We start from the raw sequence: 23,324 nt of genomic DNA, 5'->3' as shown, positions 1-23,324 counted from the left end.
ATCTTTAGAGTAACCCTTAAACGTTTTCTTTTCTTTTAAAACACCATCGGAAGTTAGAATAATATTGTATTTAACTTTTGGCGCTAAATATAAACCAAATATAATTCCACCATCACCGTAATCATTCTTTCCTTTACAATAATCATTTTCAGATACCAACCCAGCTTCATTTAATTTATCCCAATTGCTAGACAAAATGTATAAACTATCCGTATCCGTATAGTATATTTCAGGCTTATAAAATCCATCTATCACGCGAATAAAATTATTCATTATTTTTTTACTGTGAGATAAAACGAATGATCTCAAATGACAGTTGTTAGTCGTGTAGATTTAGGAGGAATAAATTCTTTTTCTTCTTCATTCATCTCAACTATATATTGACTATCATTTACTTTTTCATAGCTTTTGACGTGTGAATCGAAGTTGGCTTTTAAAGTCGCTTCACTCCATAGATGTCTCGATGTATTTATATCCTTCTGAATAGATTTACCATACAACGAATTGCCTAATAATTTCATGCAATTACTACCCACGATATTACCTTCTCGTTTATATTTATTTCTTAGATCTCTCAAAATTAAAATATAATCTCTATAGGGTGGAGTTTTAAAATTTTCTTCGTAAACTATACCATCTAATATTCTAATAATTCGTCCACCGGCTTTCACTATTTCTTGAATATCGACCGATGTTAAAACGTCGTGACAGAAACCATTTCTGGGAAGAACATGTTTTTGGGATATTCAAACCAGACTTTTAAAATAGCAGTTCTAGGTCTGAATTTCTGTTCATTAAAGAGCTTGACAAATTCTTTATTTTCTTCCGGTAGAAATGGTCTACCACTTTCCGCTCTCGGATATTCGCTATCTAAATCCGACATGGCGGAAGCGTACAAATCGTTAGCATCAAATGCCATTAGTTTAATACATTTTATTTTTTTAAGTCTCGAATGAACCTCCGTTTCATCTTCCGTGCTAGCGCTATATTCTTTGAATAAATCAATTATATTATTACTTGCTGTTTCTGTGTATTCACTTAATATATTACAAATTTCATCCATTTTATTCGTTTCAAATGATTTTCGATTTGCCGAAACTCTTCCTCCTTTAATACTTTGTCTGATAAAATATCTTATAAAAGGGTGAGTATGTGAGTAAACTTTTTCTACGTTTTCTTTTTCGGTGTGTTTCGGGACCATTCTAGTAGTTTCATATCATTCTTCTTCAATCGTTTCTTTATCGTAATGATATAAATAATACCAACCCTTTAAAGATAAAAAAAGGAGCTGTTAGATTATTGGAAATATTCTGAAATACAACTTCTTTCATTGCTTGATTGTATTTTATCAAACAAGCTCCGAGACATAACGTATCTCTTTTAAGGTTCCCATTCATGTCTTAAAGATTCCCAATTATCTTTAGTGTATTTTGCAATATTAACATCCTCGATCTTTCTCAAATTCATCGGTAGATTATACGAATTTCCCCATGCTGCCAAACTAGATGATTCGTGTTGAATGTGAAATTAATATTTTGCAAATAATTAGAGTTACCCTTTATTTCTTTCTGTCTTTTCAATTTTTTCTATAAATCTTCATCGGACAATGAATTAGTTAAAGGTAGAGACAGAATTCCTCTGGGCGTTTTTAAAGGGCATTGTGTTAGTTTTTTTACGTTTTTGATCATGATCCAGTTATCAAAACCGCTAGCGTTATGAGCAATTAATGTTATTCTTTTTTGATCTATTTTTCCTAAACGTTGTAACATTTGATCGATACAATCTATACCTACAAATATTTCTACTATATTAGTCATGAGTTTGTTGTAAAATTCTTCTGGAATGGGAACTGTCGGCTTTAAATCTGGAAAGAGATTATTTATTCTGTTTAACGTTTTTCTTAGTTTTTCTAAATTAATTAACGTGCAAGAATAAGGTATGACTTTATTTTCGTTATAGGTTTCGCAATCCCATGCGTATAAACAATCATCGGGAATGGTTGGAAAAACGTTTAGTTTCAGAGGTGAAACTTGCGTTACAGCCTTATCATCTTTACAAGTTCTCCATACATTTTCATCGTAATTATCTTCTATTTCTTTAATGCCAAAGGTTTTGTTATTTCTTCTAATGAGACAGAAATGTTCTTTGTGTAAGTAAAATACCCAATTTAATTCTTCGGATACTTTCTTTGGTTGAAAATGTCTATGTTTTGGCATATAAATTTGAAAATAAGTATTGAATTTCTTATTGAATTCGCAGATCCTAGCAGATGTCATAACTCATTTTCTGTTTGATTTTGAAAAACTGTTGATGAAATCTTGAAAATCTCTCCTGTAGTCTTCCTTTAAAACACGATTAACACACTTTACAAAGCAGTATCCATCGTTCAGTATATAACAATTTATACCGATATATTCATTTATCTTTTTGAGTAGGGTAACACCACTACCCTTTTTTGATCTTTTTATTTCTTTGAAATTGTTTTTACGAAAAATTATAATTCCTGTGAAATACCAATCAGAAGCATCCGATTTTATATCCACTGTTGCGAAGAAATTGCGAAAAGTTTTGGCATTAAAACCTACAAATTGCATGCCTTGTTTCTATCCCCCATCTTGAGTTATCTCTCCATTTATTACAATTTGCCCTTTAAATGTTGTAAATTCATCAGAGATAAGCTTAATGACATCATAAAGTTTATTTGATATGAATGTTTCATCGTCTAAAATTTCAATTTTATTCATATTTTTAAAGCAACTATTTTTAACTAGGAATTTTTATTTGTTATTTTTTATTGATGATATTTCTACATCAAATTTATCTAAAATTTCATTGAATTTTTCTAATTCTTCAACTGTTATGTTCTTGTCTTCTCTCGATCTTTCGAAAAATATAAACAATTTATTAAGATATGTATTTAAAATTTCTGTTTTCCTTTTATAATGAGCTTTCTGTTTTGATATAAAACCTAAAGTAATCAATCCACAAGATGAAGTTTGAACGGCAGTGAACGCGGCTAATACAGTTGGGACAATTATTGGAAGCATTAATCCACCGGTTACGGCTGTTGCTACCGTTATCCCTACTGTTAAAACTGTACTTAATGTTTTGAAAACAGAATCGATTCTACTCCATGTTTTTCTACATTTGTTGAATTGTTTTAGTTTTTCTTTTAGTTCGTTTTGTTTTTCTGTCATGTATTGTTTTAGGTAATTAAATTAAGTGAACTTCTGATAAAGCTGGTAGGTGTTTATTACTAACAACTTTTACAGTTACTAACGATATTTGTTCTTTCGAATCATTAATCTTATTCAGATGAACTGAAAATTTTGGTTTTTTAATAAAGATTGATATATTAACATATGCATCATCTCTTATTAAAAAATTTTGTTTTTGTTGACTTTTATGAATATCAATTGAGGTAAATATATATCATTATCAACAAAATATAGTTTTACGTATTCAAAGTCTGTCGTTCGTAAAAAGTCATAATTGTTATATGGATCTGAGTCTGATATTCATTGATGGTGAAGTTTTCGACTGTAATATCATATCAAAATCACTCAATGAAAGTTCATCTTCTTTATTATCTGGAATGATTAACATTCTACACCTATCTATATATTTTCCACTCGTTTTAATTTCATATAAGTGATTAACCTTGTTGTTTTCGTCGTTACTTTCATATTCTTTAATTTCTACATTGTCTCTACCATTGATAAACTTAAGAACTTTTTGAGCGTTGAATTTATAATGAATTTTATGGTTTTGTCTGAAGAATATTGAATCAACTTTTACCTGGATGGGAAAATTAATTTCAATTACAAGTTTTCCTTTAAAAGTAAAATCTGATGGATAATCACTATTAAATATATAATGGGGGTTAAAAAAATTTGAAGTAGAAAATACTCTTATATTTACTTTAAATCCATATTTTTTATATTCATAGTCTTTTGATCTATCAATATCATTAATAACGCCTTGTCTCAAATTTCCAAATGGAAAATTGAAATAATATGATTCTTTCTTGAGAAACTTTTTTTCTAATGCGACTATATTTTTGTCCTGTTTTAATACTAGGTTATTAATAGTGGTTATCTGTTGTTGAATAACACTATCATCAATGTTCTGTATTTGTTGATGAATATAGGTTTTGATTTCGCTATCATCTTTGTTTTGTATTTGTTGTTGAATATAGGTTTTGATTTCGCTATCATCTATGTTTTGTATTTGTTTTTTAATATTTGTTAGTTCTTTTTGTAATTCACTGTTAAGTTTAGTTTCCAGAGCATTTAATTCCTGTTGAAACGTATCTTCATTTTCATCTGGAATGTTATCTATCAATTGTTGAATGTCTAATTTTTGTTTTGCAATCTTATCCTCTAATTCAGATATTAATGAAATTAGATTTTGTACCTCAGTTTTATTTGCTACGTTGACCAATTCTTTTTGAATAAAACTTATTAATCTTTGTACCTCTTGTTGTAGTTTAGTATCATTAACAAAATTTTTATTATTTAGTTGACGTTTGAAGAATCTTTTCACATTACTTATTTTATCTTCTAAATGGTTTTTATTTACTTCAATTGAATTTATTTGATCCCGTAAATATTTCTTGTGAATGGCATCATTATCGTTTTCCGGAGACTTTAAATTAGTTATGCTAAAATTGTTCATATCTAAATCACCTTGAAGAGTGTCTCCGATTTGATCCACAAAGAAAGGTTTCGCTTTATTTATCCACGCTGTAGTGTTAGGTTTTTTTAGTTTCTAAAGATAAAGAACCTAATCCAAACTCATTCGCCATTTTTATTTATTACAATTTCTTCGAACTGTTTTCCTAAACTCAACTGATATAAGACCCAAAGTTAAAGCTGACCACAAAACTTTTGTCCCGGTAATTGAATTTGAAATGTTGAACATTTGATTGGTTTATTAGTCAATTGCATTATCTCTTCAGTGGGTTCTAATCCATAAGAATCGAAGAAATATAAGTTAGAGTCTTTGTACAAAGCAGAATGATGAACTCCTTTTTGATCGGAAGTATGTATATTTGTTATAGCGTAAAATTTACCTTTCTTATATTTCAGATCATTTATTTCATCTCTCATACAATAATAAGACGGTGATATATTTAACTCATTCGCTCATCTGATAAGTTGAAAGTTTGTGGTTGTATCGGTTCCATATCGAGAAATTCATTCATTTTTAAAAGTCGTTTTTTTTAAATATATACGTAGTTTGTGTTTGAAAAAAATTGTATTACATTCTGATAAAACACATTCAATAATATTTTGAACATAAATTTAAAATTAAGAAAACGAAAATGCTTGTCTACATCTCTTAATCTTCTATCAAATTCATTCATTTTTAAAAGTCGGTTTGTTGAAGTTCATTTTGATAAAACCTTCCTATGATTTGTTCTATGTCTTGATCGATTAATTCATATGTCGGAGGTGATGTGGTGTTTACTTTATCAACGATGAATATTTCGTTCGTCCAGTATCCAACGTAACCTTTTTCGAATTTGCTTTTATATTTGAAAATACGAACTCGATCTCCGACTTTAAATTTATTTCATTTTTGTAGTTATGTTGCGCGTTAATTGACTTTATAATATTTGGATTACTCGAGGCTTGTGTTGGTGTGACACCTATAGCATCTACAACCTCTGGTAATATTTTAAGCCATTTTTGAGATTTCAATTCCGTGAACTTTTTGAATAATTTATTTTTTAGAGTCCTGTTAAATCTTTCTATTACTACAGCTTTACCTTCGTTATGCGTACTGTAACTTTCAAACCCAAGTGATTTCATTTTTTCTTTATAACATTCACTTCCTTTATCTACCCACAGTTTTTCTGGATGTCGGTTAGATTGCTTCATAATCGTTTCAAATGCGTGTTTGACTGATAATCCCGTTTTGTTTTTCAAAGGAATAACTCATACATACCTCATATACAAATCTATAACTGTTAAGCAATATTTAAATCCTCTTTCGACTGGCATATGAATTAAATCGGCTGACCATATTTCATCTTTTTCAAACACTTTTACTTTTAAAAAGTTTTTAGTTTTTCTAAATTCTTTGTGAATTTCATCCGCTAATCCCATGCCCAATTTCATCTTTGCTTTTAACAGTTTAATGATTAATGCTCTTTGCATTCTCTCTTTGAAAGTTGGATTTGGAATATTTTCAAGTTCGATTATCATTTGCCTGTCTGCTTCGTGTCTGAAGTTTATGTCTTTGTTTCTGTATAGTATGTCGTGTTTAAGCGCAGCGGCGTCAACTCTATTGACTGGTTCTTCGCCTGGTTTGGGTTTACCGTTTTCGTCTAATCGCAGATCTAACCTAGTACCTGGACCGGTGTAATTATGACCGGGAAGATCTTTTCACCGGGATATTTCGCCCATGGAAATCCAGGAAGAGAACCCAATGATTTTTGTATATCTCCTGAACCAAAATAAGTTTTTGGAGCGTGAGCGACTATCATTTTTATCCTATAACTTTAAAACCTTTTCCTTTCCTTTCTTCTAATCTCCTGTTTCGCAGATCTCTTATTAGCTCTAATTCTTTCAACTCGTTAGATTGTTTCACTGTGTCGCTTATACTCTTTCCCGCTTCCGCGATTGAGCCGATGACTTTCGCTCCGGTTGAAATGAGTGATTTGTTTTTTGAAACAAAACTAGCTACTTTTGGAATTATTGTTTTACCTAGAGAAAATAATGAAGAAAAGAAACCGTCGCCCGAATAATCTTCGAATCTGTGTTGTTCGTGTTTTAGAATTAAACTCATCCTATTTTTAAATGAATTAATTTAGTCTGTTTTTTTATCCAAAAAAGAGTTATCTCCCTTTTCTAGACTAAAAATAACACTACTTAAAACGAGGCTATTAAAAACCGGATGTTAAGCGAAACAAGGATGTTATTTTATATAAGGGTATTTTTAATATGCTTTTTTTGATGGAATGTAGGAAATTGATTGAAGGTGTTTTTTGGTGTAAGAATTTTATGAAATGTAGGGAATTTAGGTCTTTTTTAAGTGTAAGAATTTATGAAATGTAGGATGTTTTGCTGTAAGAATTTATGAAATGTAGAGAATTTAGGTCTTGTTTTTTGGGAGTTTAATGATGAGCTCATAGATTGGTCGCATTTTTCCACATTCCATTTCATTTCATGGGAAAAATGCAACCAATCTATGAGCTCATATACTACTAAGAAGAATATCATTTTCTTGAATTGAATAAATTTGATATGATATTGGAGACGGAAAGTCCACTTTGAATATGTAAAACTATATTTTGTTAATACTGATTAATTTACCTCAATTGATATTCATAAAAGTCAACAAGATTAAAAATTTATAATATTTTCATCAATAATTGAAAGTGTAAAAGGTGGTGGTATTTATACTTTTATATGTATGATAAAAATCAATATGAAAAAAACCAAAATTTACAGTTCATCTGAATAAGATTAAAGATTCGAAAGAAGAATTATCTCTAGTACTGTAGAATTTACTATCCTATATCTATAGTAATTTATCCTGGCTCAGTGCTTGAGATAGATGCTTTACATCAAAATTATCCATCTTTTGCTTTATCAGAAGTTCACTTAATCTAATTACCTAAAAATGGAACTGTTCGAAAGCAGTAGACAACAATACATGATAGAAAAACAAAATGAACTAAAAGAAAAAGTAAAACACTTAAACAAAGGCAGAAAAACATAGAGTAGAATTGATTCTGTTTTCAAAACATTAAGCACAATTCTAACAGTAGGAAAAACAGTGGCAACAGCCGCAACTGGTGGATTAATGCTTCCAATAAATGTCCCAACAGTATTAGCCACCTTCACTGCCGTTCAAACTTCATCTTGTGGATTGATAACATTAGGTTATACATCAAAACAGAAACCCCATTATAAAAAGAAAACAAAAATACAATATCTTAATAAATTATTTAAATTTTTCGAAAGATCGAGAGAAGACAAGAACATAACAGTTGAAGAATTGGAAGAATTCAATAAAATTTTTAGATGAATTTGATGTAGAAATATCATCAATAAAAGTGAAAAATTCCTAGTTAAAAAATAGATACTTAAAAATATGAATAAAATTGAAATTTAAGACGATGAAACATTCATATCAAATGTGCTATTTTCCAATGTTATTAAGGCTATCTCTGATAAATTTATAACATTTAAAGGACAAATTGAATTAGATGGAAAGGTAATTCTTGATGGAGAACACAAGCAAAACATGCAATTTGTAGGCTTTAATGCCACTACTTATCACAATTTGCTTCTGTTTGTTTTTTTTACAGGAAAAATAATTTTACGAAAAGACAATTTCAAAGAAATAAAAAGATCAAAAGTGGGTAGTGGTACCATCCTTCTCAAAAAGATAAATAAATATGCTGGTATAAATTGTTACATACCAAGCGATGGACACTGCTTTATAAAGTGCGTAAATCGTGTTTTGAACAAAGACTACACAAAAGAATTTTAAGATTTCATGAACAGTTTTCAGAAATCAAACAGAAAAGGAGTTATGACAACTGCTAGAATTTGCGAATTCAATAAGAAATTTAATACTTATTTTCAAATTTATATGCCCCAAAATAGACATTTTCAACCAAAGAAAGTATCCGAGAAATTAGATTGGGTATTTTACTTACATAAATCACATTTCTGTCTCATAAGAAGAAATAACAAAACCTTAGGCATTAAAGAAACTACGAAGAAAATTTATGGAGAGCTTGTAGAGATGATAATGCAGAATGTGACTGTACACACCCTAAATATACACGACTAACACTTAGTCATTTGGGGTCATTCGTTTTATCTCACAGTAAAAAAATAATTAATAATTTTATTCATGTAATAGATGGATTTTATAAGCCGGAAATATACTATACAGATACTGATAGTTTTTACATTTCATCTAGCAATTGGGATAAATTAAATGAAGCTGGGTTGGTATCTGATGTGATAATGCTTATTGTAAAGGAAAGAATGATTACGGAGATGGTGGAATTATATATGGTTTATATTTAGCGCATAAAGTCAAATCTAATATCATTCTAACTTCTGATGGTAATCTAAAAGAAAAGAAAACGTTTAAGGGTTACTCTAATGATAAGATAGGTGTAGAAGATTGTATTCAATTAGATAGCGGACATGATGTGACGAATGAATTTAAGAAAAGATGGGATAAGAGTTTCACCAATGGAACAGTTATTCCAAAGGATGATGATAAACAGAGAAAGTTTTTAAAAGTTATCTGAATCGAAGGAATCGTGTATCCTTATAGTGATAAAGATGATTTCAGTTTGGATGAAAACTATGAATTTGATGATTTCGATTACCTTACTATTGAAGAAGAGAATGAAGAGTGTTTAATTACTCAATAAATTTTTTTTTTGTTAATGAAGATGAATTACAATTTCCTCGTTACCAAAATCAATAAACCTATTTTTACCATCTTTGATTTCCAGATTTATATCTTTAATCATAAAGGAATTAAGTGGTAAATACGTCGTTTGAAATGGTTTCTCTATAATTCTATATCCAATCGGTACGGTGAATGTTTTTACCATTTGCACTTCCTCCATATTCAGATAGATATTCGTTAATGGCTATGTATTCATAGCTTCCTGGTAGTAAACTTATGGTTTTGAATGCAACTCCATTATCTGTTGATATTTCTATTTGGTTATTATTTTCGTTGATATTTCTAATGGAATTGTAAACAGAGAAATACTTTAATCCCAATCTAGAGATAATTTAATGTCTGATTTATTCGAGGTGATGACGAATAGTTGTTCTTTATTTGACATTTTTAATCACGTTTTTATAATCATTTTTATCTATAATACCTTTCTCTACGAGTCTTTTTAATATACAATTTACTTCATCATATTGTCTGTGTGATCGATGGCCTTCTTTCATTGCCGCAAATATTATTTGTAATCTATTAAATAATTCCTCGTAGTAAAAATATTACACCTTCTCTTGTATGTCCTAGAAAGTCATCTATTTTCTCTATAATGTCATCGCTGTAATCGACATCATTGTAGCTGTCATCACTGTAATTGGGATCAACATAGTCGACATCACTGCTGTCGTCATCAAACTCTAATTCTAATTCTTCTTCCTTGTTTTTTAATCTTGAAGTTTTTCCACCTCTTCTAATCGATTCAAGAATTTGTACGTATGACTTTAAATCACTAAAACTATAATCTTCGTCATCATGTCCATTGGTAAGATTAAACATACCAATTAATTATATATACCTTCTTTTGTGTCAATGTTAGGTTGTCTTTATTGAAATGAACCAGATGGATTGAAAGATGGATTCTTTGCTTTTATGAAGTTCTCTATGATATCTTTTATTTCCACTTCTTCTTCGTTGTCTTCATAATATTGAAATATTCTAAAGCTTTAAGGAATTGATAATATGATTGCTCTAGTGATGTTGTGTATATATATATTGTAATCTAGTAACTAGATGTAATTGATAAATCCCTAGAACACAATACCACATTGTCTAGTGACACTAATGGTCACTCTAACCTGCCACATCGGTCAGCCTAAGGCAATAGGATTAGTTCCTATTGTACAGCCTATCCTCTTTTACTGATTACGCAACTTGGACACAATGGTCATTTATCAATGGTACAAGCCAACAAAGGCCCCTGTATCTTCTGAGTGTTGATAAGGGATTATTGCCTTTTGTTTGGGTAAAGAGGGGACGGTTGGACACGTCTTTTGTCGGTAGGTGACAAAGGAGGGCTGGGTATAAAGGGGGTTAGGAATTCAGCATTCAGGGGGCCTAGGAAGGGGACAGACGAGCCAGTAGTCGATTATACATCCAGTATTTGTGAACCTTTATAGTATAGGTTCCAGAGGAAATACTCCAAGTAACTATTGTGTTCTAGGGAATCAGATTGACATTACTTTTGTTCATACCTTTATCCAGTGTTACAACCTATATTAAAGTGCATATTGTGGAAGTGTTAAGTCTATATTCCTACGTCCTAAGATAAAGGCGGAGAGCATCGGGAAAGGATCTCTCCTAGCAAGAAACATCAGAAACTCCATTACAATATAAAGAACCGAAATCTAAAAAGTTTGCTTTTGTCAACCTGAACTACCGCATATACACATAAGCATTGGGTTATTAGGAAATATTTTTGAATGTTTAAATTTCTTTCCCATTTTTTATCGATTTATTATTTCTATATTTTTGTTCCAAAAATCACTCCTTCTCCTTTATACTTTGAACGAAATTATCCTTCTCCAGTGTATATATTTTTAAAAACTATAGCATTACCCTTATGTTTGACTTTGACTTCTCCTGTGTCAATACTATCTACTAATTCATTTAATCCTTGTTTAACAGTTTTCTTGGTTTCTTCCCCAAATCGTTTTCCAAATTCTTTAACTGTACCTAATATATCTGCTACTCCTGAACCTAACCTTTCTTTTCCATATTAGGCTTTTTACTTTTTTTACCCTCTGCTGCCAACTTTTCCATTTCTAAATTGTGTCTACTGTACCACCAGTTATTGCATCCGTCGCAGTAAGACCACCAAATATCAAGGTAGTAAGAAAGGTAAAAATCCACCTTCCTTTGCGTTTGCGTCAATTCTTTCTAAGTCTATATCGTCTCTGACCTGACCTTACCTTACCTTTAGTTTTTTAGTTATGTTGATTTTTTTTACCATTGAAAGTTATTACAGTTGGGGAAGCTGTTTCTATAGCTTCTATTATTTTCTTAACTAAAGTTTCTGGTTTCATTTTTAACGGTGCATTTTTTATTCAATTCTTACCATCCTTCTATCTGCTATTTTAATTAAATGTTTTGCTTCTTCCAATTATAAACAGTACTCGGTTACATCTCCTTGTGTTTTTTCAATATGAATATTTATGTTGACTCCTGTTTTGAAAAGATCTTCTTGGTGAGCTGATAGAACAAAACAGAAGATTGGATGATTAAGTGCAAAATCTACATATTCAAACTGAGGTGGATTTCCAAATAATTCACACATATTTTTATAGTTCTATACAATTCATTATAATCCTTTGTGGTTGGATTAATTGTTAAAGGTTGGTTAGGATAATTATCGTTGTTTAATCTTACTTGAACTTTATGGATTATAGGATCTTGATTTTGGTTCATTGCTACTCTGAAGACATTATTGTTATTCGTCTGTAAGTCCGGTAAGTTCTTGAAACCAACCATTACATATCTTGCTGGTTTAATAGTATTGGTGATTGGCCAAGTAGTGGATTCTCCAGTTAAAGTCATGCTACCTACTGTGTTACGGCGAAGGAAAGCTATTTCGATATCTTTAGTCAACATGTTGAAAATTACGGGTATGTTAAGTTGGAGATTCGTTATTTTTAATGTTGCATTTGAAGTATTCTCTCCAACGAATATCTTATCATCATTGATTTCTCTTTGTAGATGAATTTTTTATGGTAATCCTATGGAAACCTTTCTGTGGAATGGATAGTGCGAACATACAGAAAGCTCATATACTACTAACTATAAATCTACTGATCTACTGTGATAATTAAATATACTTGCAAAGAATCCAAATATAGGAGAGGTAATAGAAATAATAAGTTGAAAGCAACTGAATATTAATCCAACTGTTGTTTCTGGTGCAGATTTCTTCTTTGCCTGAAATAGAGCCTCTGTCAACCGATTTTAACATGTTGTGTTTAAATCGGTAACAAATTAAAAAAAAATTATGAATTACGTATAACATGATTGACAAACGTTCAACAGCCGGGAAAGTTATGTTTTAATCGCAGCACGTGCATCATTGGTTTTAAGTTTCTGAGCGTAGCTTGTTACTTCTTATGTGTAACAGAACTGATTATAGATTTGTCTAGCAGAAAAAATAAAATAAATGTAGATCATTTCAAGACGCATAAATTTTGCATGATGTCATTAAAAAAACTCATTTAGTGATCACTTTATGAATTGTTAATATTATTTGCAGTTTATAAGACATGAAACTTGAGACTACAAATAATCATATTTCGTTACATTACAATCGAATACAAATGCTTTTGCTCGTTGTGGCATGTGCAACTCCAATCTCTAAATACTACTATAACTTAAACTAAGTTATAGTAGGCCTACAGCTAAGCTGCCCCCCACTAATCTATACATTGAAAACATCGAAGAATATCGATGTAATGTTATAAATGTATTTCAACGGTACATAAAATAGTGATAATCTGTACAAAATACATAATACATGTACATGTACAGTAGTGACCTGTCTGCAATGGCTTTTCTAGGAAACATCAGGTGAGGGGGGCGAGCAGGGGCCACAAAAATTTCCAGAGAGGCCACAGCCATTTTTCCTCTATGATAATAAAATGATAAAACATTTGAAAGTATGGGGGTGGGGGAGCATCTTTACTAGGGGGTAAAGAATCACGAAAACCACAGTTACCTCCCTTGGGAAAAATGGGGCTAGCAAAGAAAAGCAGATAAAAGCACAGCATTTCACCATTCCGATTACAATAAAAACAACCTTCATTCTTCCGCTAAGTCTTCGAATAGAAAACTCTTGTACTGTTTTTGGTGGTAAAACAGAAGCTGTTCAATTTCTTCATGAGGTGAAGTAATTGTGTCATATGTTCCGTTCCCTGAATCAACATGTCGGTTTGGGACTACAGCAGTTTTTTCATTATCTTTATTGTTCATCTCCATTCTACTAATGGACTCCGGTATTACTCTTGACCCCCTTGATTCTAAAACAAACGATATAAACCATTACTCATTATTCATTTTACCGGCTTTTAGAGCATACCTGTTCGTATCCAGGCTAGCATATTCCAGGAGGAAAATCTACATACAATCACGAGTTTGGCAGTATTTAATCAAAAATTGAAGCGTTTAAAGATATCTTCATTATTTGACAGATATAAGTTGTATTTATAATGTTTGTCGAGTTTTGTGGATAATAATACACTTGTGGATATCAAAATTTGTTTGACAGGTATTGTGAGAAACTGATTAAATCATGGAGTGTCAGATGGACAGTGGGTGTGGAATTCCGAATTCCGAAATCCGAACTCTCTGAATTGTCCGAATTATGTCAGAAAAGATCTACAAACCTAAATTCCGCCAAAGGCTGTGCATAAGTTTGACATTAATAATGGACTCCAAATATTGTCAAGTAATTATAAATGTATTCACGATTGACCTGGCTTCGAATAGTATGTCCTAATATATAATGATGATGTGGGTTAAAGCGTCAATCTAAATTTTATTCTTCAATCATATTTAGGGAAGTTTTACCTGGTTAAAATTAAAGTATTATTATTCTTATGTCAAATTTCGAGATTCATTCCTATTTTCAGAAATAATGCATTGAAATTATCTTCATAAACAACATTAAATTTATTAATTTGATACAGCCAATAAGACAGAATAATTCTAACAGGTCGGCCAATACTGTCATCGTTATCACTAATTGCAATGGAATTTAAATGTTAATACTTTATATAATTCGTGTAATTTTCAGTTAAAAACTTTAATTTTCACCTAGGTAATAATGATTTCCACCTGAGGGGAAAAGAGTTTCCACCTAGGTGATAATTCAACGAATCTTGTAAAGAACGACGAAAAATGTTTTTAATTAAATATTTTTGAATAATCACCTTGGTGAAAATTAAAGTATTAATTCGAAATTACAGAAATTTTAACCTAGAATTAAAGTTTTTAATTCAAAATAAAAAGTGAAAAGTGTCGTATCTGAGCCACTGTATTTCGGGGACACCTTTGACTTCTATTTGAGGAATTCCAATTTTCGTACGATGACTGTAGTTCTTTCCAGTACCATTGTCCAAACCACACACAGTGGTATCTACACCTCCAGTCATGTTCTAGCACAAAACCCGGTGAGCAGTTACCAGGCTTTTTTTTAGGCTACTTGTGTGTTCGAAATTTATAAGAAGTATATGTTTTATAGAGTTCCTTGTGCTAAAATACATGTATTTAAATTAAGTCAGACTTTGTAAGTCTTCGCCTGACCTGTTTATTTATTTACTTTTGTATGCATGGTTTCAACATAAACTTATCTTTGCTAAGTTTGACTGCCTCTTTGTATGTACGATAACCCAACAATAACTCAGTTAACGAATGTTTAACAATTTCACTTCATATAAATATTGTGATCAGTGGAATGTTTCTTTTTACATTTTAATTTATTTAGCACTACTATTTCCCAAATCGTATCATTCAATTTCAATGGCGATATTATGCAATACTAATGTTGCTACAATAACGGTCATTGTTGTATCCAGACAGTTAGCATTGACATCAATAGACATAAGTGATTATAGTCAACTTGGCGCTTGACAGAAATAGTCCGAAGTCAAAATTACTCTTTGATTTCAACCAAAATCATTGGGAACCGTCGTTTTAGAACACCTAATAGGCTTTGTGTGTGCAAAATTTTAACGTATTTCTGTATTAGGATTATAAAGATAAGGCCGATCCTCGCATCGCTGGAAGAGCGTATAGGCTGAAGGCCTGGTTAGGAAACTGGACTGGTTTGCCGAAATTTCCCCACGAGTTATTGCGTGCCGAAATTTCCCCACGAGTTATTGCGTGGCAAATCTATCGATTTGTCACGCTTTGTTTTCGTTATGCTTATTTTTTTTTTGGGAACGTCCTTAGACAAAATCGAAAATGGTATAGCATAATCGTCTTCACCAAACATTTTTTTAAATGAGATGGAATCAAATATGAATATCTAAAACTCAATTTTTGCTAATTGTGTGCCATTGCATAATGTGCAAATATTTTGCATCAAGTCTGTAGGGCTTATTTATGAACCGATTAACCTGAAATTTTCTTTAATATGTTCATTGTTATAAGACGTATCTGGTGAGGCTAAAAAAAATCAATTTTTTAATATTTTTGTCCAAAAAATTTGAATCCAAAATTTTTAAAAAATCTCAAAATTTCTAACTCAGTCGCTAATTATCCGATTGATCTGAAATTCACAGGACATATACAGAATGTCCATACAAATAAATTTATACAATAAAAAATGTTTCTATCATTTCCGGTTTTTGAGTGAGAACTTCCGTTTTTTTAAATCACCCCCACTTCCGGTGTAAATTTCAGATGTTGGCAAAAACCATATCATTAGAATGCACTTAGCAGAAAAAATCCAAACCGGAAGTGATGCATAAGCCGTCGCCTCAGACTGACCCGTTTTAGCAAAACATTAATTAGTCCTCCATATTTTGACCTTCGGTGACCTTGAAAATTTCACTGTAGGGTGTTCTTGACCTCAGCTATCCACAGGTGTACTCATATTGGTTGAAAAATATTAACTTCCGGTTTAATAGCCATTCAAAAATTAACATTTTTGACAACTTTGGACGGCTGTATGACCTTTTCTAATAAACACAGAAAATAATTTTTTTCAATTTTGTAATTCCCTTTTGATTATCTTTTCAATGATATATGACAATAATCCATTAAAATATATTTTAAAAATATTGGGTTTTTTTTGACTGAGGGTTCTTACTTACAATGTAATTAACTCCTAGCAATATGGTTTGTATATTCAGGATCTACTCAATTTTCTCTTTTCAACGATATGTGACATGGGTGGTTTAATACAAAATTGAATTTGTGAAAATAGGAATAAAAGTGTTAAATGTTTATAAAAAATGTAATAAAAATCTGTAGATTGTGGGGATTAAAATGATTGACAGGTGTTATAACAGGTTATGTAACATGATAGGAAAGCTATCCATATGAACTTTTGACATGCAGGTGTGAAGTAGTTTGGGTCATAAACAGATTAATCTGATTATGTAATCTTTTAACACTTAAAAAAATAACTTTTTTTTCAATTTTCACTTACAATAATTTAACATACACTCATATAGAGTAGTGAATATTTGATACATTAACCTGTTCGAATTTTTTCTGTACCATTAATAGAACTCTATCTGCAAGATACACACAACAGTTTTGGTTATTGGTGTTAGTTACTGACCGTGGAATCAGAATACAGAGCGGGATTCTAACCCACAGCACTTAATCGCCTAGCAGGCACCAATTCAACTGGCTTCCGACTGCGCTAATCCTTAGCAATAAAAAGAAAGTGGCAATTTTAGCTTCTGCTAAGATTATTATAGGTCATAAATAAATTAATCTAATTACACTATCTTTCAACTCCATAATAATTCACAGTTTTTTTTCTTTAATTTTTTGCAAAAATGCCCGAATTCTGTGTCCATCAGTGCTCTAGATTATTCAAATGACGCTTAAAACCACATGTGTTAAAGTGACTGATACACCATTAGTGTCTTGCTTAAAAATAGGTGTAGGGTCAAAAGTTATGTTAGTAATTAATTTAAATGTTTCTACTGGCTTGATAAATAGAAGTTTTGGTCAAGTAACATTCATACAAACTGATCAGAATAATCAAACTGACAAAATTTTTGTAAAATTTGATAATGCTAAAGTTGGAATAAATGAAGACAGTGTTCTACTTCCGCCAAATGTACCACGTGGTAGTATTGGCATTGAGAGATATGAAAGCCCTCATGTTAACTATAAGGGCGATGTTAGACGCCAGTTCCCATTACGTCTCGCCTATGCAGTTACTATTCAAAAAGTACAAGGTCTAAGTCTCGATAGAGGCGTAATATCACTTCATAAAATATTCCAAGCTGGTCAAGCCTATGTTGCGTTAAGCAGAGTTAAAACATTACAGGGTCTTACAAAGTATGGATTTTTTGGATACTACGGTATTCAAAGGACCAAGTTTCCCCCAAACAAACAAATTAGACATCAAAGTATTTTTTAAACCAACGGATACTCACCAACTTTTATATAAAAACTCTTTTCACCCAAAACATACTTTTACGGGAATAATCAAATCACAAATTTTGCGTTTTTTTAGAATTTGCCTATTCGAATTCGACTTGTAATTGCCTATAAGCGCAATAAAAACCTTAGTAATTTCTGGTCCGTGGTAGACTCGATCCCATTGAATCCAATAATACTTGACCCCCCTCTCTATTTTCTAGCTCATTAAGTATAATATATTTTAATCCTTATATAAAGATGTTTAACTTTTCAGAACCTATTCATACTCTTTTCTTTTAGAACTGGTAACAAGAAAACTTTCATATTATAGATTTTTGTTTATTTAGATTACTCGTGGTTGTTTTTTTAACTTAATACTAACTATGCTAACTTCACCTTATCTTGTATTGAACATTTATCTCTTTATTTGTGACCTTGGCCAGTGCTTTACATAGAAGTTTTTAGGAACTTCTTCACTCTTAACACCAATATGGATTATTTACGAAAAAGGATTTGTTAGGCTACAAAGTTTGAATGTAAAAAATCGTTCCATTTGTGAGAGAGGCAAGTATTATTTTTTATATTTATGTAAATCGTGACTTCCAAGTTTTGTTTAACTATTTGTCTTAATAATTTTATTGAGATTTAACGGTCAAATTTACTTTTATGAATAAAGTGTTTTATTATAAGAATGAGCCAGTTTACCATTTTATGGTCTTCATCTTTTAAGTCTTCAAAAACCCCGAAGATTATTGCCTCCTTAGTGAAGTTCAGATTTAAGTTTATCAGTTCACGTAGCAAATTTCGAAAGATATTCCAAATTGGAACGACTTGTTGGCATTCAGTAAATAAATGTTTTAAAGATTCTCTTTCTTTTTCGCAGTAGGAGCATAGATCATTATCTCTTATTTTTATCTTTTTCAGGAATGTATTGGTAGTTAAGATTCGATGTAAAATTCGGTACTGAAACCATTGTAGTTTTGAGTCTGAACAGCATGTAAATGGGTTCCGGCCACTAATGCCTACATCCACTAATGCCTACAGTGTAAATTAAAGAAAGACATGCACTAGTGAATTTCAGCGATACCTGCTATCATAGCTACCCAACCTCTAATTGGACAAGTCCACTTTAGTGGAATATTGTCTATAGACGACAAAAGACAGAAAGTTGTATAGCACTTTTTTATTTATATATCAGTATAATAATAATAACATAATTGACATAATAACACTACAAGTAGAAAAAGGGTCATATTAGCACTCTTTTCATTATATATTAGCACTCTTTTTTATATATCAGTTCGTAACATTTTTTTCACGAGAGTTTTAGCAAGTGTCCTGCAGCATCCAAAAACTGAAGAGGCGTCTTTCTGTGTATGAACAAGTCATCTTTAAGGCGTTGGATTCTCTGGTCTATTTCAACATATACTCGCTTGCGGGGTGGAGGACGTGCACCGTGTATTAGCTGCGCAATCTTATTACGTTCTGCTTTTTCAAGCTTCTGTAGGACTCTCACGAGGCTGTAGATGTTGGGGTGGGCTCGCTGAACAGTCTTATTAAGGTGCGCATGCCATCCTTCAAGGTGATTGTTGCTTCGCGGACCAACGTTGGTGTGGTGATTCCATATACCAGCACCAGTGTACACAGGTCTGTCTTCTGTTGTTTAGGCGGTACCGATATCCATCAAGAACGACCTGCTGGCCACCTTTCTATGATGTCACGAACTCAACGATCTGAGGATTGGCCATGTCTAATAAACCAAAATGGGTAAATAGTGTCAGAGATGTTTTGGGGAATACTGTTTGCATCGCACTGTCATTTTTATACCAATGCATGTGTTGGCCTTTGAGAGAACTCATGAAGCTTCTAATCCTCTGCTAAAATCACAACTCATGTTAATATCACTATTGTAGTCATTAGTAACTGTAGGCATTAGTGGATGTAGGCATTAGTGGACGACGCCTGTAAATGGCAAGGAATATATTTGGTTCCAATTACTGTTGTCAAGAATGAAACCGTTTTTTAAGTACTTGCTTTGTGCACATGGGGGTTGGGTATAAATAATAATAATAAAATTAAGTATTTCTTTCAGATTTCTTTTCCCAGTTAATTTGAAATTTTGAATTACAGACGGGGTCATTATTTTCATTTAAATCAAATTTTTTGATAGCCCGTAGTAGCGATTCATGATTTAAAAAATTGGTTTTCAAATTAAACCTTTGTCCTAGTTCAATGTAATTCATATATTCATTATTTGTATCTTTTAGATCACGAATAAAGAGGATATTTGCAGATATATAATTTGGAAAAGCTATTTGTTTGTTGTCAATTTTTATTTGAGAGTTATACCAGATAGGGGAATTGTTGATTTCAGTTATTGTTTTTGGAAGAGAATATTTTTGGATTAGTAGCCAGCTTTGTAAAGTATCATGCCAGAAAGAATTCTTGATTTCGAAAAGTTTTTTCTCAATAAAGTTGTTACCAAAATTGATTATTGAGTTGAAGGAACAACCAACCGAAGACTCAAATAATTTTGACCATATGGCATCTGTATTTAATAGTCTGTCAATCCAGGTTAATTTCATTAATATGTTGAAATTGAGTATATTAATCATTTTTAGACCTCCCTTTTCGTAATTTTGAACAACAATTGATCTTTTAATTCTGTCTGGCTTATTATCCCATATAAATTTGAAGAAAAGCTGGTTTACGTATTTAAAATAGTCATTAGGTGGATCAGGCAGTGAGATCAGAAGATTTGTTATTTTAGGTAAGACAAGAGATTTAATAACCGTAATCTTTCCATTGATTGTCAGTTTGCGCCTTTTCCATGCTGTTAAGACATTTTCCATGTCAAGTAGTTTTTTATAATAATTTTCGAGAACATCATTTAGATTAGTTGTTGAGAAATGCACACCAAGCAGCTCAAATTGAGTGCAACCCCACTCCAACTTCCACCTCGAGTGAAATGCGTGTCCTAAAGACAATATATGTGGTGTTTTTTCTGTTTAAGATAGTTGAAAACTTCTCTTCTTTTTTCAATGTCTCTAAAACCCTGACAGTTCAGTGTCAAAATTTCAAGTGAATTCATTTTTTTAAGAGAAATTTTAGATTTGTTACTATTTATATTTAAAAAGATAGCTTGCCAGGCAAGGTAACACACGCCCACTGACAGCTGTCAGAAATGATTAAACAATCTTTAGTGACTACAGGGTTGCACAATATAGCTAATAGAGTGAAACGTCAAGTCAGACACGATATTTCGGAGAAATATTATCCAATCATCGCGAAAATCGATAGGGATCATCTTCATAATGACATTGACATACAAAATAAAAATCAAAAGAATCTGTAAACAATTGTAGCCTGTAGAGTGAGCACGAGTTGCACAATATAGCTAATAGAGTAAAACGTCAGGTCAGACACGATATTTCGGTGAAAAATTATCCGATCATCATGAAAATCGATAGATCATCATGAAAATCAATAATGATCATCTTCATAATGACATTGACACACAAAATAAAAATCAAAAGAATCTGTAAAAAATTGCAGCCTGTAGAGTGAGCACGAGTTGCACAATATAGCTAATAGAGAAAAACGTCAAGTCAGACACGATATTTCGGTGAAAAATTATCCGATCATCATGAAAATCAATAGGGATCATCTTCATAATGACATTGACACACAAAATAAAAATCAAAAGAATCTGTAAAAAATTGTAGCCTGTAGAGTGAGCACGAGTTGCACAATATAGCTAACAGAGAAAAACGTCAAGTCAGACACGATATTTCGGTGAAAAATTATCCGATCATCACGAAAATCAACAGGGATCATCCTCATAATGACATTGACACACAAAATAAAAATCAAAAGAATCTGTAAAAAATTGTAGCCTGTAGAGTGAGCACGAGTTGCACAATATAGCTAATAGAGAAAAACGTCACGTCAGACACGATATTTCGGTGAAAAATTATCCGATCATCACGAAAATCAATAGGGATCATCTTCATAATGACATTGACACACAAAATAAAAATCAAAAGAATCCATAAAGAACTGTAGCCTGTAGAGTGAGCACGAGCCAAATGTGAACGGACGGACCGACGGACCGACGGGGTGATTACAATATACGCCCATCTTACATGTGGGCGTATAAAAATTAAAAGTCTTTTTCCTATTTTGTCATTATTTTGTACTGAGAACATATGAAAGGGTTTTGGACAGTGGACATGTGGCATGAAAAGCATGCTTAATGAAAACATTTACAAAGAAAGAATTGGATATATAGCAATGCCATTTCGAACAAAAACTAGATAATTTCATCCATATGACATCCTAACCATAAACATTTAGCTCAAGTTGATAAGGCATCATGGTTTGTAAACAGAGGTGGGGGGTTTCATTATGGCAATAGTGTAAACATTACTAGAAATGGCCTGACCCAAGAGCTCATTAACAATTTTTTTATATTCAAATAATGACATTTGAAAATGTTGCTATTTTAAGATATAATATTTGAGTACAAAAAGATAAATATCTTCAGCTTTCAGTCTATGCATCCTTAATTTAAGATTACCTTTTAAATTCTACAATATTAATTATAGTAGTAATGCATGGTATGGTCATGGTTAACAGTAATTACATAAGGAAAACTAAACATATTCTGAAATTATAGAAAAATAATTACATAAACACAATATTCTAGTTTTCATTTAATTTATTTTTTTCACTGAGGTAAGCCAGATCATATAGTGGACATGTGGCCTGAAGAGCATGCTTAGTATAAACAATTACAAAGAAAGAATTGGATATATAGCAATGACATTTCGAACAAAAACTAGATAATTCCACCAAAAGATATCCTAATCATAGACATTTAGCTCAAGTTGATAAGGCATCAAGGTTTGTACAATTTTTCTTATATTCAAATAACATTTGAAAATGTTGCTATTTTAAGATATAGTATTTGAGTACAAAAAGATAAATATCTTCAGCTTTCATTCTAAACACCCTTAATTTAAGATTACCTTAAAGATTTTACAATATTAAAGTAATGCATGGTAATTACATAAGGAGACTAAGCATATTCTGAAATTATAGAAAAATAATTACATCAACACAATATTCTAGTTTTCATTCATTTATTTTTTTTTTCACTAAGGTAAGCCAGATCATATTCAGAAGCTTAGGTTAATTTTTGTACTTTTGCCAGGGGGATGAGTTGTTTTTGCGCACCTCTAACCACACATTATTGTAGGTTTCCTTTATTCGGGTTTGCAGAGATTTTTCAGTCCTCAGATTATAAGAAATACTTGCTAATTCTGATCTTAATTTTTTCAAGTGCACAGGGAGATCAGTTCTAATCGATTTTCCTTTTGGTAGTTTTTTTTGGCGTACTGATTCCAATATTTTATTCCTGTCTTTGAAGCACACAAATTTAGCTATAATAGAGT

The 23,324-nt window shown here is 31.5% G+C and overlaps 1 protein-coding gene across 1 annotated transcript; it reads right to left on the bottom strand.

The window, feature by feature from the left end:
* Positions 1–3,495: 3,495 nt before the first annotated feature.
* On the bottom strand, positions 3,496–6,493 carry LOTGIDRAFT_158460 (hypothetical protein; the record flags this gene model as incomplete). Its single annotated transcript, XM_009051616.1, has 2 exons — positions 3,496–4,770; positions 6,359–6,493. 2 exons carry the CDS (start codon positions 6,491–6,493, stop codon positions 3,496–3,498), a joined length of 1,410 nt encoding a protein of 469 aa, XP_009049864.1.
* Positions 6,494–23,324: the final 16,831 nt, after the last annotated feature.

Source organism: Lottia gigantea (genome assembly GCF_000327385.1).
Source record: "Lottia gigantea unplaced genomic scaffold LOTGIsca_17, whole genome shotgun sequence".
Taxonomy (NCBI): domain Eukaryota; kingdom Metazoa; phylum Mollusca; class Gastropoda; family Lottiidae; genus Lottia; species Lottia gigantea.
The sequence above is the reverse complement of the archived record's forward strand: the minus strand, read 5'-3'. Positions and strand labels throughout refer to the sequence as shown.